The 15970-nt window shown below is 35.6% G+C and overlaps 1 protein-coding gene across 1 annotated transcript in view; it reads right to left on the minus strand.

The window, feature by feature from the left end:
• The window catches only part of LOC121369020 (E3 ubiquitin-protein ligase TRIM37-like), a 64428-nt gene that overhangs the window by 22311 nt on the left and 26147 nt on the right, over window positions 1-15970 (minus strand). The window contains exons 7-16 of the mRNA XM_041493824.1: window positions 15055-15178; window positions 13898-14090; window positions 13159-13291; window positions 12626-12702; window positions 11571-11801; window positions 10321-10384; window positions 8921-8975; window positions 4319-4473; window positions 1622-1782; window positions 180-284 (exon numbers count right to left, since the gene is read on the minus strand). Of these exons, the coding sequence (XP_041349758.1) occupies window positions 180-284; window positions 1622-1782; window positions 4319-4473; window positions 8921-8975; window positions 10321-10384; window positions 11571-11801; window positions 12626-12702; window positions 13159-13291; window positions 13898-14090; window positions 15055-15178 (1298 nt within the window). The remainder of the gene's footprint in view (window positions 1-179; window positions 285-1621; window positions 1783-4318; window positions 4474-8920; window positions 8976-10320; window positions 10385-11570; window positions 11802-12625; window positions 12703-13158; window positions 13292-13897; window positions 14091-15054; window positions 15179-15970) is intronic.

Raw genomic sequence — 15970 nt, forward strand, 5'->3', positions numbered from 1 at the left:
TTAACGTGCCAGCTTCTGGGTCTGAAAGCCAAACAGCATACAAATTACTAAGCAGACAGACCGGGATATAAAAAAAACCAGACAGACAAACAGATGTGAAGACAGACAAACAGATGTGAAGACAAACTCGGACAAACAGACATGATTACTACAGTTTAATCTAGTCATTCAAAACTCACCCAGTCTCGGACCACCGGAGACGACTTGTGCTGCCTACAGCTCCAAGTCTGTCAAGGTCATTTTCCTCCCACTGTCGTCCATTTTCTACATCATTGTCCACAGACCTGATAAAATGAAGTCAACATGTGAAATTAACACCATTAAGGTTTACAGAAAATGTGTTTTAATGTTTTAAATATTAGCTCTGGTCCATTGATCTAGCCAAACTCAATTACAGAACTAAAAGCAATGACTATTCACAAGGTTCACATGGTGCACACTTTGATCAGGGCAGAAGCAACTTGTTAATTCTAAGCCAGACCAATGTAATTTCATTACTGGTTTATGAACAACTAATGATATAGATTGACAGCTGTAACCATAGAGAAGGCATGGACACTGTATACTCGGTGCTGCAGGAAGACAGAAGACATGCACCTTTTCCTGACGTAAAATATGGACTAAATCTTTTTTTTCTTCTTTTTTTTTTATTGTCCCCAGACCATTAGACAGTGCCAGGGTTGGGAAGCCCTGATACACCACCTTACAATTTATCTTAAAATTAATATTCATACATGTTTAAACATACATACATATATACAAACATACACACATACATACGCATACACGCACGCACTTAGGCACTCACATTACATTCTATTCTGATATATGCAGGTACAAATCAAAATAAGATAGTACTTCCTTTTATGCACACCTTATGGTCCAGGACTTTAAAAAAAGAAAAAGAAAAAAGGGTAACAATGAGAGAAGAAGAAGACAAAGAAGGAAAACAAGAAGAACAAGAAGAAGACTAAATGATTTAGCATGTCAACTGTAAATAATAAACAAAGTTAATTATAATGTTTATTCCTTCTGCTTTCATTTGAAAAGAGAAACAATTATTAAACAGTATCAACTATATTGGGATATGTTGTGCAATACAAGTTTACCATATCCAGACCCTCGGATTCACGGAAACAATCGTTTCAATAAATCACAGAACTGAAATTTCTGAAAATAATATAATATATATATATTTATATAATTATTTTTTAAAAACAGTTTCCGATGGGTTCCCATCTTCACATATCCTGTCTGTGTGATGGTTCATATAAAAGATCCCTTGCTGCTAATCGAAAAAAGGGTTTCCTCTCCATATTTGCATATCTGTGTGGTCCTTAACCACATGTCTGACGCCATGTAACCATATATAAATGTGTTGAGTGCGTCGTTAAATAAAATATTTCCTTCCCATGTTCACAAGGCATAGAACCGAAAGTGTTCCTCATGAAATTTGAAATCCTATGGCCTGATATCGCAATATGGTTTTGATCATATCGTTGCACCCAAAGTTATTTATTACCACAGTAACAGGTGTAAATTCAGCTGGGTTACATCCCATCTCTGTTTAAACAAAAGGTCTGGATAATTCTCCAAATAAAAATAATTTTGTAAAACCTACATAGTTTCTTCATCGATGTCGTTTTCATCATTGCCTTTTTCTGTGGCGTGTTCTTGGCAGGCTTCACATTCCAACCCCTCTATCACAGGTTCATGGCTGCCGTCTGGTTCAGCCTCATCATCAATGTCATCAAGCTCTTCAATGTCACTTTCAGAAAGTTCCTACATTCAAACATAATAATTATAATTATCATCCATATGGTTCAACATAAACGAATTAATAATAATCATACGAAGCACACGTGTAATAACAAGTGTAATGACTTAATTTGGGGAAGCGACGTCATAAAATGATGTTGCATCTCCAGTCCTAGCTCAGACTGTATTTGAAATATGACGTCATTTCCTTCTAGTTGTGGCTGAAACATTTTGAGATGGGTCTTGTTATTCATAAAGAAAACAACAATAATAATGTGGATAATAAAGAAATTATTACACTCGCGTTTGAGTCATACTATTTTACGAAACTCGTGTCAGGATTCATGTATTATATATACAAAAATCCTGATGCTCATTTCGTAAAATCAGTATGACACACAAGCTCGTATAATAATATCTACTTATACTTTTTTAGTACCATCAGCTGGTATATGTCAAATTAAAGTCACAGACCCTAATTTCAACCCGTGAAAATTAACACTAACCTTCTTACTACTGGTTTCATTTTTAACAAAAAACACATTTAGGGGGTACAAATTTATAATTTTTACTCAAATATATTTTCATTTAAATTGTTTATAAATACATAAAATAAAGTTCATATCTGAATCTGTAAGTATTATTTTTGTGCGTTTTTCTAAATTTTATGATATTTTAGATCAGTTATAATGTTGATTAAAACTAGGCAAAAGGTTGCGTTTACTTGTGGGCATTTGTGACCAGATTTCCAGTATTTATGTCCATTATTCCCAATAACTGTTTTTCTGATCAGAATATTTTTTTGGAAACAAACTACGATTCATATCCCAATATTTCGTGATTTTCGTTGTTGGTAACACAGTTAAGTTTATTATTAAAATAGCTGTCAGAATCAGCTGTCAATTCCTGAAAATGAACACTATGTTCCACTATTGTTATAAAGTGAAAACACTTGACGAAAACCATTGTTTTCAACTTAACATTTCCAGGTATTTCTAACACACACAAAACACCCCAACTAAAACGATCATTATCAAGATTAGTCTTGATCAGTGTTATTATTTCCGTTCAGTGCCGTGTGCAAAATGGCAGGAAAGATGAATGAACGAATCTACTCTATGCGGTATACAGTGTATCGGTATGTGTGACGTTGGGCGAGATATATCTCGCCTGCAGTAGTCAGAAGGTTATGTTTAGTTAATCTACAAACCTGTAACACATCAGGATAAAGTTACAAAAGAGTGAAACAAGAATCTGTGATGTTAAAACTGGGAAATCCCCTTTAAAACAGACTAGAGCTCATCTCCATAACCGTTACTTCTGCGTACATGATCTTTTAGAATTATGACATAGAAAATAAGTAGTTAATGACGTTGATTATCTGATTTATCCTGTGAAGGTAAGAATGGGAAATTACGCAAGGTTCTACCGAGTGGAATTTCTCATTCGGCCTGAACAGGATAAAGCAGATATCCGACGTCATTAACTAGTTATTATCTTTATCCTGCAGACCATAAAAATTAAGGGGAAAAGCTATTTCTATTATTTTAGCTACATTGTACGATGACCTAGTGGTCAAATGAGCGATTTTGTAATGTAGTTTATGTGTGTGACGTCACACAAGTGACGTAAAACGTCATAACCTCCTAGTTGCAGGATATGACTTTGCTTTATCAATCATCATATTCTGTCAGTAGAAATGGTGATTGCAGGATAAAAATGCATTTCATGTTATTACAAACACCAGGATGATGGCTATAATAGTGAAAAACATGGTTTAGTGTTTAAAAATTTGGGTCTGTGACTCTAAATGAAAGGCACACAGAAAGTGACAACATGATATACAGTCAAACCTGCTCTTGCGGCCACCTGTATTAAACATCTACCTGTCTCAAGAGGCCACATTTTTATTCTTCCAAATCATATAATTTTTGTAGTTCTGTGGTGGATGTAACATGGTTACTTTTCCGTTGGCACACCATTTTCTTTAAGAGTATTTTCAAGCCTCTGATAATTGAACATTAGCGTAAACCATTTATGGGTTACACAAAAACAAATTCAGGTAACCTATTTAGTTTTTTCGTAACCCATCATGATCATGTAAATAATGTCATAAATTCAATGTGCAAACAAAAAATAGGTTAACGCGAATATAACTATTGCTCTCGCAATTTTCAAAGGCCTGAATTTCCAATATGAACTTTACAGTAATTACATATTTTGTTGTTTTTATTTAATTGACCTGTTTTTTATTTGAGTAAAGCACTTACTAAAACCACTTACTGGTCTGCTGGTTACTATTATCATCACTGGCCGAGTTCACCTCATTCATTAGTTTGTTTTGTTTAACACCACCACTAGAGAACACTCATTAATTAATTAAAGGCTATTGGATGTCAAACATTTGGTAATTTTGACATTTAGTCTTAGAGGAGAAACCTGCTACATACCACAATCTTTGATATACCAGTCATGGTACATTGGCTGGAACGAGAAATAGCCCAATGGGCCCACCGACAGGGATCGATCCCAAACCGACAGCACATCAAGTGTAGCTCACCTCATTAGAGTCTGTTGTGTTACTAGACTCATCATCATCAGCAGTGGTGCGTATGATCTCCATCTCTACAGCACTGTTTGGTTGAGCTGGCTTCGGGCGATGTACGGCAATCTTTGTGCTTATCACATCCATATCACCTTGCAGCAGACAGTGTTCTGCAATGTAAGAGATATTAGATAAAAATATGCTATAATGTGAAGATATTAAATTTCTTTTCTTAAAGCCGCACACCCTAGTTCCATCCAACATAAATAAATTATAATTTGGTTAATCTACAAACCTGTAACACACTTAGATCACGTTTTTATCAAATGGAGTGAAAAAGCAGGTTTTATATCGATAAATACCATGGGAATCCCCATGTCCCAATTGCTTGAAATAATTTTGAAAGTTAGTATTCTGATGTCACCGGTAGATGTCGCTCGAAGCACAACAATGCCTACGTCACGACAAATTTCACAGACTTGGGGTGCGTTTGTTTCACCTCTCCTGGACATGTTCCAACTGTTCTGTCCTGGTTGTATCCCCTCTCCAGATATCGTAAGACTATTGGTTTTAAGGGTTTGTAACGTTTTGTATTGAGACACTTACTTGTCTGAACTTTATTGTTACTGAAAATGTTCACGAACTGTGAAGAAAAATCTCACAAATGAACAACAACAAATCGGATGTTGATTGCGCAAACCGTGCACGAGAAAACAAACTGAACCAAAATGATAACGGTCACGTGATATACCAATGTCTGTGACATTGAAATGGAAATATCCACTCTAAAAATAGATTGGACCTCGCTTGCTTAAAGTTTTTTTCTCGACAACAGGTCTTGTGAAAAAATGCAAAAAAAACATTTTGTGGTTTTACAAACATCAGGATTACCAAAAAGCACTTCAGGTGAATGGAAATGTGTATTCTAAATAATAAAATGTAAGTAAAGTGCAATTTTATTTGTGAAAAATGGGGTTTAATAGCGAAAAACAACGCCGTAATGGTTAACAAATAGCCTTAACTAGGGTGTGTCCCTTTAAGACAGGTATGTTTATTTGTTTTTCTTCCAAAGCAGTGTCTTTTAATTTAAAAAAATAAAAACTATATTGATGCCCTAAAATGTGAAATATATATACAGTGGATTCCACTTAACTGCATGTCGGTTTATAGCATAAATCGGTTATTTGCATAGTATATGGCTGCACAGAACCGTTTAGCATTAAAACAGTACAAATAATATCGCTTAATTGAATGACCTTCTGAGCGTACATGTCGGTTATTTGCATGGAGAAACTGGAAAAAAACAAAAATCTTCAGTCAAATATAAAAGGTGGTGGAGAAAAAAAAGAAAAAAAAAGGAGAGGTAGTGAGAGTGAGTGAGAGAGAGAGAACGGAAAATCACGACGTTTTTTTTGTTGCCGAAGTAAGCCGATCAAAATCATATTATCCAACATGTGAAACCGTAGATTGTGCTACGATAGGAATTAACACTTACCAAATCTTTTGAGTTGTTTACTACTGTACACTGTTAATTGTCAGTCATTTAAGTTACTAGAATAACACCTGTCACATTTGTCAATCTCCATCACCGACTCCGTCTAGCCAGAGTGTTGCAGACAAAACATCAAAGCTCACTGTGTTCACTGCACAGCCTTGCCGGGCTTGCTTGGTTAAGTACACAACAATCGATTGCTGTCATTTGTCATAGCCAGTGTTTTGTAAATAAATAAACATCATTTTACTGTATTACATCTGAGATCCTTCATGAGATCTGTTAGTTGTTGTGGTTTTTAAAACGTAATCGAGTAAATTAATGCCTTCGAGTACCACTGTTATTTTTAGCTTCAGCACGTGCCGAGATAATGCTTGACATCATTAATTGAGGCCCTACTTGGGAGAACAGTCAATAGATGTTTTGATAATCAAATGATCGAATAAAATTGTATATAAATAAGCTTATAGTTACACATTAAGATACGAATAGATATATATTTCTTCACTTCTCGGCGCGTTAACCTGTAGGTAACAAGACAGTTCATGCTCTCGAATATGGCAAACAAACGCAAAAGAAACGATTTATCTCTTGCAAACAAATATGAAGTTGAAGAAATGTTAGATAAAAAAATATCACAAACGGACATCGCGAAGAAACTTGGGTGTTCCCAATCGCAAATTTCTCGACCAAGATAGAGGAAATTCGTAACCAGTATCACAGCAATGCTAATCCAGATAGAAAACGGCAGAGAACAGGAAAAGTAGCGAATGTTGAGGGGGCCCTTTCTGAGTGGTTTGCGAATGCCCGCTTGAAAGATATACCGTTATCTGGGCCGATTTTAACTGAAAAGGCAAAAGAACTTGCAAAAATATTGAAAGTGGATGCCTTCAACCCAACGAGGATGGCTGTCACGATGGTGTGGTAAAAACTGCACTTTACACACTAATTTGACCGAAGCTAGTCTAGTACTGGGTCAGCTTCATAAATAGGGTCAAATCTGCAGTGAAACAAACAAGGTTGCTACGCGTGTACGAAACTTTGTAGCCCCAAAATAACAACAACACTCAGGTATATAACATTTATTTCATTAATTAACATAAAAATGAACTATGAACAATCATATTATAATAGCATATATTGTTTTCTCATTGGGAATGCAAGATGTTTACGTTTCCTCCGTTATAGACTGGTGATAGGCTTTTATATGGGTACAGCCGACTATATGAACTTTACATCCGGCCAAATGGTTTATTGCATACGCCGTTTAATGGCATATTTTTTTCATTCACCGGGCCTATGCAAATAAGCGGAATCCACTGTATAACCAATTAGACAGTAATCAAATATTTTTTCATTATTAATGATTCCTTTTAGTCAAATGCTTCATTAAAAAACTGGCACGGGTAATACAGGAAAAAAAATGTAGAAATTTTTATATTAGTTGTCAGGTACCGAGACTGGTCCTAGGGTTTCAGCCCCCATTCAGAATATATGTAACACGGTCGCTGAAACCATATCTTAACGTTCAGGATGGAGAATATTATTAGGGCTTCTAGATTATGGTAGCCACACTACCATGGCTAGTGATATTCAATGCTGGGCTAGTAAATAATTACTATTGCCATGCCCGACGGCTGGTGAAAAAAAAAAGGAGATCAAATGTTGCAGTAAAGTCTATTTTGTAAATATGAATATCATGACCCCACCCCAATCCCCAATGTTAGTGTTATTAAGCTCTATCTCCCTCTTTAGGTGAGATATTTGATTACTATTATTATTTAGTAAAATTGTATTAACTTAAGTAAAGTAGGGCTAGCGAGTTTTAAATCATGGCTAGTAAATTTTTTAAATCACTGATCCTATGGCTAGTGGATTTTATAAAAATTCTAGAAGCCCTGAGAATATTGAACATTTTACACCATTACTTAAAATTGTTATACAGTATACCCTCGATTTACCGCCTACTGTGGTACCTACGTGATTTTGGCGTTATATCGAGTTGGCGTTAAAGTGAGGGTGCTAAGGATGCGCCACCAAACATATTTTCCATTTAATACATCTGCATGAATTAAATGTCATACAGTTTGTTTAAAACGACAAGAAACAAAAACAGAAAAAACAAGGTAACAAGTTAAACATTAATTTTAATTTGTCAATCAGCAATGAACATCGGAAATATAAAAACGTAAACAAGTACGGTGAAACAGTAAAAAGTACAGTAAATTTGAATAGCAGTGTCAAAGTCAATCTATTTTTTAAAAAAGTCCAGCATATTTTTCTGCTGAGTGCTCAGAAGAATTAACTCGTTCACTCTTGTTTGGAAAGAAATCATCGAATTTACATCGGACTCAACTGAATGTGGATTACCTTCTATAAACCGAAGAACTGTTTTGTTCGCGTCTCGCGCACATACCGCTGAGGGAACTTCTTCCGGTTCAGGGTCAGAATGCCTGATCGGTACCATGATATTTATCCCAAATGCTGAGTTGAAACTTGCATAGAGGCCCTGCTCTTAAAAAAGCTTTTCAATTTTCAATTCTTTATTCACTTTGAGCTTTGAAACTAACTCATCAGCTTATACAGCTTACACACAATAACAGTTAAAAAGGATGTTTCTTTATTTATTAAACGCGGGTCATACTTGATTAGGACTAAAACAACTGATGTTACGCATTTACCCAGAATGGCCCGATCAAATCCTTTATTGTCACGTGATCATCAAACCGGTTTTTTGTCTGATACCGCTACTTCTTTGAACTGCGGAATCACTGCACTGACAACTAACTGTAACACAGTCAATCACAGACAATACGAAAAGTAACAACTCCTGTAGAGCTTAATTACGGCCAATGTACTCCTGTCGAGCCGCTTGATTACAGCTAATTGGAGCACGGGCGATACAATCGAGGGGACTGTAACATCTAAAATGCATTTTGTTCAAAAAGATGTTTGGCGGATGGCGGATGGCGGATAGCGAGGGTGGCGCTAAATAGAGGGAATTAACCAAGAAAACAAACGGTACTTGGAAGAAAGTTGGCGATACGAGAGGTTGGCGTTAAATCGGGGGGCGGTAAATCGAGGTTATACTGTATGTTTAAAAAAATTATGACTTTATTCATTACCTGCATGTCCACTTTTCTTGCCTGGTCTGTTTCTGGACATTTCGAAAACCAATCTCTGAAAATAAAACCAAAACAACTTAAATAAAATAGTCTCCTTAAAATAATGTATTGTATATCTTCGCCTGTAAGTCAATCTTGGCTGTAAGTCAAGTCCCTAATTTCAAGAGCTGAAAACATTAATTTATTTGCACCGTTTATTAGTCGACCCATAAAAAAGGACCAATAAATATCCAGGTATTTGCCAATTCAGGTGATTATACACTTAGAAATATATTTTACATTAATAGCTTTGAATAAACAGGTATTTTTTAATAAACTTTCTTTTAGCATCTAATATCATACAGGTATGTATGAGAACAAATTACTTTTAAATTCTGTTGAGCAACTGGAAAAATGCTGCCTCCATTTCCAACAAAAAATTAATTGTTAACAAAGCTTTAATTTGTCACTTTAAAAAAAAAATAGAATCGATACCAGAGCCCATGCTTACAAAACTTAAAGTCCAGACTTTAACGTAATGCTATTAGAATGGCGTTGCCATGACGTTAAGTCTGGACTTTTATTATAGTCTAGACTTTAAGGTTTATAAGCATGGGGTCAGATGTCAAAAACATATAAATTATAAACTTGTCAAGAGTACTTCTTTCATTTTTATTTTCATTTTATTAGACGCGAGATACAGTATTTATACTGTAGATGCTAAAATAATTCGCATTAGTAATATGACATATTTATTTATGTTGTCTGTGTGTCCTACATTATTAAAATAAAACAAAGATTAACATTCTAATGTATATATAAAACACTACTATCAAAAGCCAACGCTGATCCATCACACGTAAATGGGGTTTAAATGCTAATCCTGAAATCAACCCATTGTTTTCACTGTCCAAGTTCCCTACAACTTTGTCTGCATACCACTGGGTGAATTATTCTTTCATTATGACTTTAAAATCACCATTCACAGACAAGTTAAATGGTTGCAACTCGCCAACTTACTTAGATACATTTGTAGTGGTTCATGTATGCTAATGTTAAGCAAGATTTAGGTAACTATACACATTACATAAGTGATTGTTGCAAAAATGTGCTTTGAGTTGATCTCACAAAAAACACTTGGAGCTACACAGGTTAACCGATGTGTACACAGACATGTTTAGAGATCATTGAAGACACCTGTATCTAACCGAAAAGTACACGTTAGGAAAGTAATATTTCAAAGGGAGGCCATTCCCATTAATTTCATGTTGTATTTCAGTCTGTCCACCATCACTTAATTTAGGGACCCATTAATTTCAGGATCTACAGTATATGCTTGTGAATATATGCAAATACTGTATATCTTGAAATTAACGCAAGAGCGTGCAGGAATATATTATATACTATAAAGGATATCAAACCTGTTTAAGTTCATCAATATGCTTCACTTGCTGGCGATTAGAAGCTTCTAGCTGGCTGATGTACCTGAAGAAGTTAATAACACCTTTAAAGAGACCATCTTGAGTTAGCTGCCATCGTAGCACGTTTTCAACTAACAGACTTTCAGAACACTGGAAAACTTTCAATGCAAAAGTACTATTCAATTTGTTTTTGTTTTTTTAAGATTACTGATGCATCTGTTTTGAAGAAAATATTTAATATAAAAACTGTACTATTTACAAAATATGGATATTAAGAGAAATTATGGCAAGACGTATTTATTGTGTAAAAAGCCAAAATAATGGAGCGCGAAATGTTTGTCGTCAACGTTAAGAGGATTTTTGACACGAATAAACTGACCTCATTAAGCTTTATACAGGTTAATCTTTCTTACTCATCCATTTAATGTAATACTGAGATTTATATCCCACTGCAATATCCAACACATTGGGGATCAATTTAAAAACATCTGATTGGCTACTCCACAGTGATGATTCACATGTCCAAGCCAAACAACCCACTGAAATTAACACTCCTGATACAAAGTTTTATCCTATGATGAATAAGTCAAATGTGTAAGGAAAAGTGCCATAAATAAGGTTTAGTTGGAAGTCATTTTTGCTTTTGCTTTTTAGAATATATATCAGTGATAGAAATAAGCAGAATTTTGTACTAGAAATCTACTTGTCCACCAATATTTTCATGTCCAAATAAATGGATGGTTTCATTCAAGCACCAGAATGATGTTTTTGATTGCTTAAAATTAGCTCCATTGAAAATTTTACTTGTCCACTGGACAACCACCGAGGCACATTTTGCTTGTCCGAATAGATTTACACTTGTCGGGACAAATGGACAAGTGCTTATTTCAAACACTATATAAAAGAATACAGGGATGTGAGAGGGGCTGGAACAAAAAAGCTTATTGCGGCCGGGGTCCAGGGGTCACTCAAGGGTCCCTGAAGGAAAATTGGTGTTTGCAACCCCTGGAACTGCCAAAAATTGCATTCAATGCTAACAAATCTAAACTGGTTATAACTTGTAATATATGGCACACATCATAAACTTGAAACCGTGAAAACATTCAAATGAAGCTTATGTGGTCAACAGTATTAATCATCATGTTTTTATTTTTTTTTAGACGAAATGGAAAAGCGCATTTATGCGTTTCCGCTTAGCTCTCACATCCCTGGAAATAGAATACTACACTTCCTTCCATAAATTAATTTACCATTGCTGATCTCTGCTTCTCTGGTAGAAAGTTGGTGGACGGACTTGGAAACGCAGCACAAGGGTGTCACCTTTTGTGTCCAGGTAGCCTTCATTGGCAAGGAGATCGAGACGGAAAAAACGATTATAACCCCAGCATTCACCAACCTCAAAGTCGGAGGCAAATTCTCGGACAATGTTTTTGGTTGAATCTTGAGATGCTTGATGTACCATTTCAACTCTATATTCATACCTAATAATAAACAATTCAAGCAAATTAGCATTTTCTTAATACCATGTATGAGCCATCACAAATAATTATGAGTGGACAGATCTGAAATACATTTTAGCTTGAAATGTTATATTAAAGTCCTAATGACAATGTGCTTATTACATGATTCTTAAAACTTCATGAAATGAAAACCTGGACACTGTATTTGATTACAAAATATATATTAAATTAAAAAGATGCCTTTTATAAGATGAAACATTTTCATTTTGTAGGAAACTACTCAAATAAGCACAGAAAATTTGAAACTGTTTCTGGTCAACAAAATATGATATTGCCCAAAACATAGGAAGGTATCCACAAATACATTTACAAGAGGATTTTATAGCGCAGTTAAAATTACTAAACTGTATAAAACGTGCAACATTTTGTCTTTTTTCATGAACACTTATCCCGACTCATCAATGTCATTTCATCATATTTCAATAGACTGGTTTGAACATCCTAACTGTACTTGAAAAACTGTTTTGTTTTGTTGTCTTAACATACAGTTATGTCAACACTTGGTCTAGAAAATGAGAGAAAACTTTGCTACTCTTACTGAAAAGCAACAAGAGATCCTTTATATGAACTTTCCCATAGACAGAACAGCACATACCACAGCCTTTCATATAGCAGCTATGGGGTGGGAGGAAATCCACTGAAAAGAATCATTCCTATGACCAACACACCTCAGGTAAGTACTCTACAATTCCCATACAGATTTAAAAGATGCTGATATCATTTTAAAATATATTAATTCATTATTTATCTAAATATTTAAGTTCAGTTACAAGACATTTTCCTACTTTGAAGTTTCTGGAAGACCAGCCGAGAGTTCCAAAAACACAGAGAGATAGTTTCCCCTCACAACTCCATTGCCATCCTGAAACACACAAATTAAAGTATTTTGAATATTAAATAAAATGACAATTGCAACAAGTTACGTCTAGCAGGGGAAAAATGAGTGCTAAACAAAATAACAATTACAATTATTTAAGTTATTGTTATAGTCTGGTTTGTTATACAAAAGACTAGACAGCACATACCAAAACCTTTGATATATTAGTCAAGGGACATTGGATGAGACATGAAAAAAAAAACCTATGGGCCTGCCAATCTGGTTAGTTCCAAAGGTATTTACACAATATTTATAAAACTGTTTCATTTGATTCATACAACAATAACAATAACGTAATGAATAACAATTGGCTATCATTGTAAAATAAAAACCATATACATTTTTAGTCATCAATTCAGCCATAACATATTGACAGAAAATTTAATATGTTTGTCAAAGTTGTATGCTTTGGGTACCATATTATAAAGTATCACAACAAACCGGATAAACTTTGAGTCTCCAACTGAGGCCAGACACATTGAGAGGTGAACTGTAAACCGGATCAGCTCGCTGTCTAAGCACACTGAAGTGTTTCATCACAAATTCACTATTGTCATACTGGGGCACGATTTCACTGAAACAAATTTTTTTTTGTAAAACATACTCATAAACAAAGTATCCTTCATGTGGTTTGTACCATGAAATTTCTTAATAATGGCATTTATAAGGCAAGCAACACAATTATTAATGGGAGCAATAACCATCTTTGAGTGGCTGACAGGAATAATTCAAACTACTTGACAGTGTATAATACATAAATGAGAACGGGCCGAATGAACAAAGCCCGTTTTAGACTGACACGCATATAACTACATACATTTACTATGCTTAAGCACCCGTGTTTAAGAAAATCAAGCATTGTAAGATTGGCCCAAAAGGTTTAATACGTAAATTACTTCAACATTAAGTCAACAGAAAGAGAACTTGCTGCCGCCATTTAGACTACTTCTACCAGTAAAGTAGCAAATGATCTTTTACATGAATGTTCCCCATAAACAGCAGTGTTCTCACTGGGTGAAAATTAAAGTGGGGTTCAGAAAAATAAAGGGGGTGGCAGCACAACGTGACAAGGGGTGGTAAAATACAATTGCAAGGAACCCACACCCCTCAAGAACACAGCTATATCGCGACCCATCTCACCACTGAGCTACATCACAACCCTGTACTGTCTAAGACAAACCTTGTGAAGTCGGCAGGCACTTGACCGGACACGAAAGAACACATGGGCCGCCGTAGGACTTGTTTAAAGAGCTCCAGCATGTTCCTGCTGTTGAGGATCAGATCGCCCTGGCTGCTCATAACCATCGCTTGATTGGCCTTCAGGATGATAGACTCCAACAACTCCGTCTCTTGGGTCATTTGGTTACGCTGGCCTGAAATGCACATATTGCATAAAGTTTTAATCATACTTATGTTATACAGTCATGCTGTACACAGAACTTGAATAGAAAGATGAAGAATATTTGTTAAACAACAACTATTTGGTTTTTAACACAAGTTAGAGCACATTGATTTTTATTAATCATCGGCTATTGGATGTGAAACATTTGGTAATTTTGACAAATAGTCTTAGAGAGGAAATCCGTTATATGTTTTCATTAGTAGCAAGGGATCTTTTATATGCACCATCCTAAAGACAGGATAACATATACTGGTCGTGGTGCACTGGCTAGAACAAAAAATTGCACAAAGAGTGTTTAACATAAGGCAATTTCCAAACTTGGTTGAGAAAGAGAAAACACCTGCTGCTGCCACACCACAGGTTATTCCTACCAAACATGCAGAATGGGCTCTGCTGTATGCACTTTTCCAAAGACAGGACAGTAAATAACACAGTCTCTGATATACAAGTCATGAGGTTGTGATTGGCATAAACCAGAGGCCATAAATGGCCACCAATCCTGCTAGTCATGGCACCTCATGACTTAAACTGAACTAAAAATGATACAGTCATGTATTAAACTACAGAAGTTTCCCAATGTGATGACCACATTAGATAAGCCTATAATTAAAACATTTATCTTGAAAACAAAAAGTTATGTTTGTTTTGTTTAACAACACCACTAAAGCACATTGATTAATTCATCATTAGCTATTGTATATCAAACATTTGATAATTTTTAACATTGAGTCTTGTAGCAAAGAATCTTTTATATGCACAGACAGGATAGCACACACCATGGCCTATGATATACCAGTCGTGGTGCACTGGCTGGAACAAGAAATAGCCCAATTGATTCACTGATGGGAATCAATACTAGATCAACCACGCATCAAGCGCGTGCTTTACCACTGGGCTATATCCCGCCCCATCTTGAAAACAAAGCCAACACTGACCCATCAACATGAGAAGTTTGCCTTTCAGCTGCGACTCGAGTCTTGCTATCATCATCTCCACTGCATTGCGTATTTCTCGCACTCGCTCATCCTTGGCACTTCTAACCATTTCAATGTTCCGCTCCTAGACGAAAACAAAACCAAAGAATAAATACAAAGTAAACATAAATGTACCAAGACATTAATTTCCTCCATATATGAAAACTTCAGGAATGTTTTTTCAATAACACCTTTTCAGGGAAACAATTTGTTCAGTATCATGTTGCAATCATTACATAAGTTTAGAATTGACTATAAATATTGCTAATGAAAAAAAAAAAAAAGTTTGTTTTGTTTAATGACACCACTAGAGCACATTGATTAATCAATCATCGGCTATTGGATGTCAAACATAATTTAATAATTCTGACTCATAGTCATCAGAGGAAACCCGCTACATCTTTCCTAATGCAGAATGGGATCTTTCATATGCACTTTCCCACAGACAGGATAGCAGATACCACAGCCTTTGATATACCAGTCGTGGTGCACTGGCTGGAATGAGAAATAGCCCAATGGGCCCACCGACAGGGATCGATCCCACACCAACCATGCATCAAGCGAGCGCTTTACCACTGGACTACTTCCCGCCCCCTTGCTAATGAAAATAATAAAATCACAATGTTCCCTGCTTTTAAACGTTGATTATTTGGTTTCTAGCATACTATTTCCACACTCAAGTGGCCAGAAAGGAAGCTTGATGCTGCCAGTCAACTATCACTGAAAAAGCTGCAATGCATCTTTTTTAACAGCAAGACAGCATATACCATGGCTTATGAGAAACCAGTCATGGAATGGAGAAAAACACAGTTCTATAAAGTAGAGGTGGATTCAGGGGGGCCAGAAGATTCCCTCCACCAATATATTCAAGTGCCTT

The sequence above is a fragment of the Gigantopelta aegis genome, chromosome 3 (genome assembly GCF_016097555.1).
Source record: "Gigantopelta aegis isolate Gae_Host chromosome 3, Gae_host_genome, whole genome shotgun sequence".
In the NCBI taxonomy this organism is placed as follows: domain Eukaryota; kingdom Metazoa; phylum Mollusca; class Gastropoda; order Neomphalida; family Peltospiridae; genus Gigantopelta; species Gigantopelta aegis.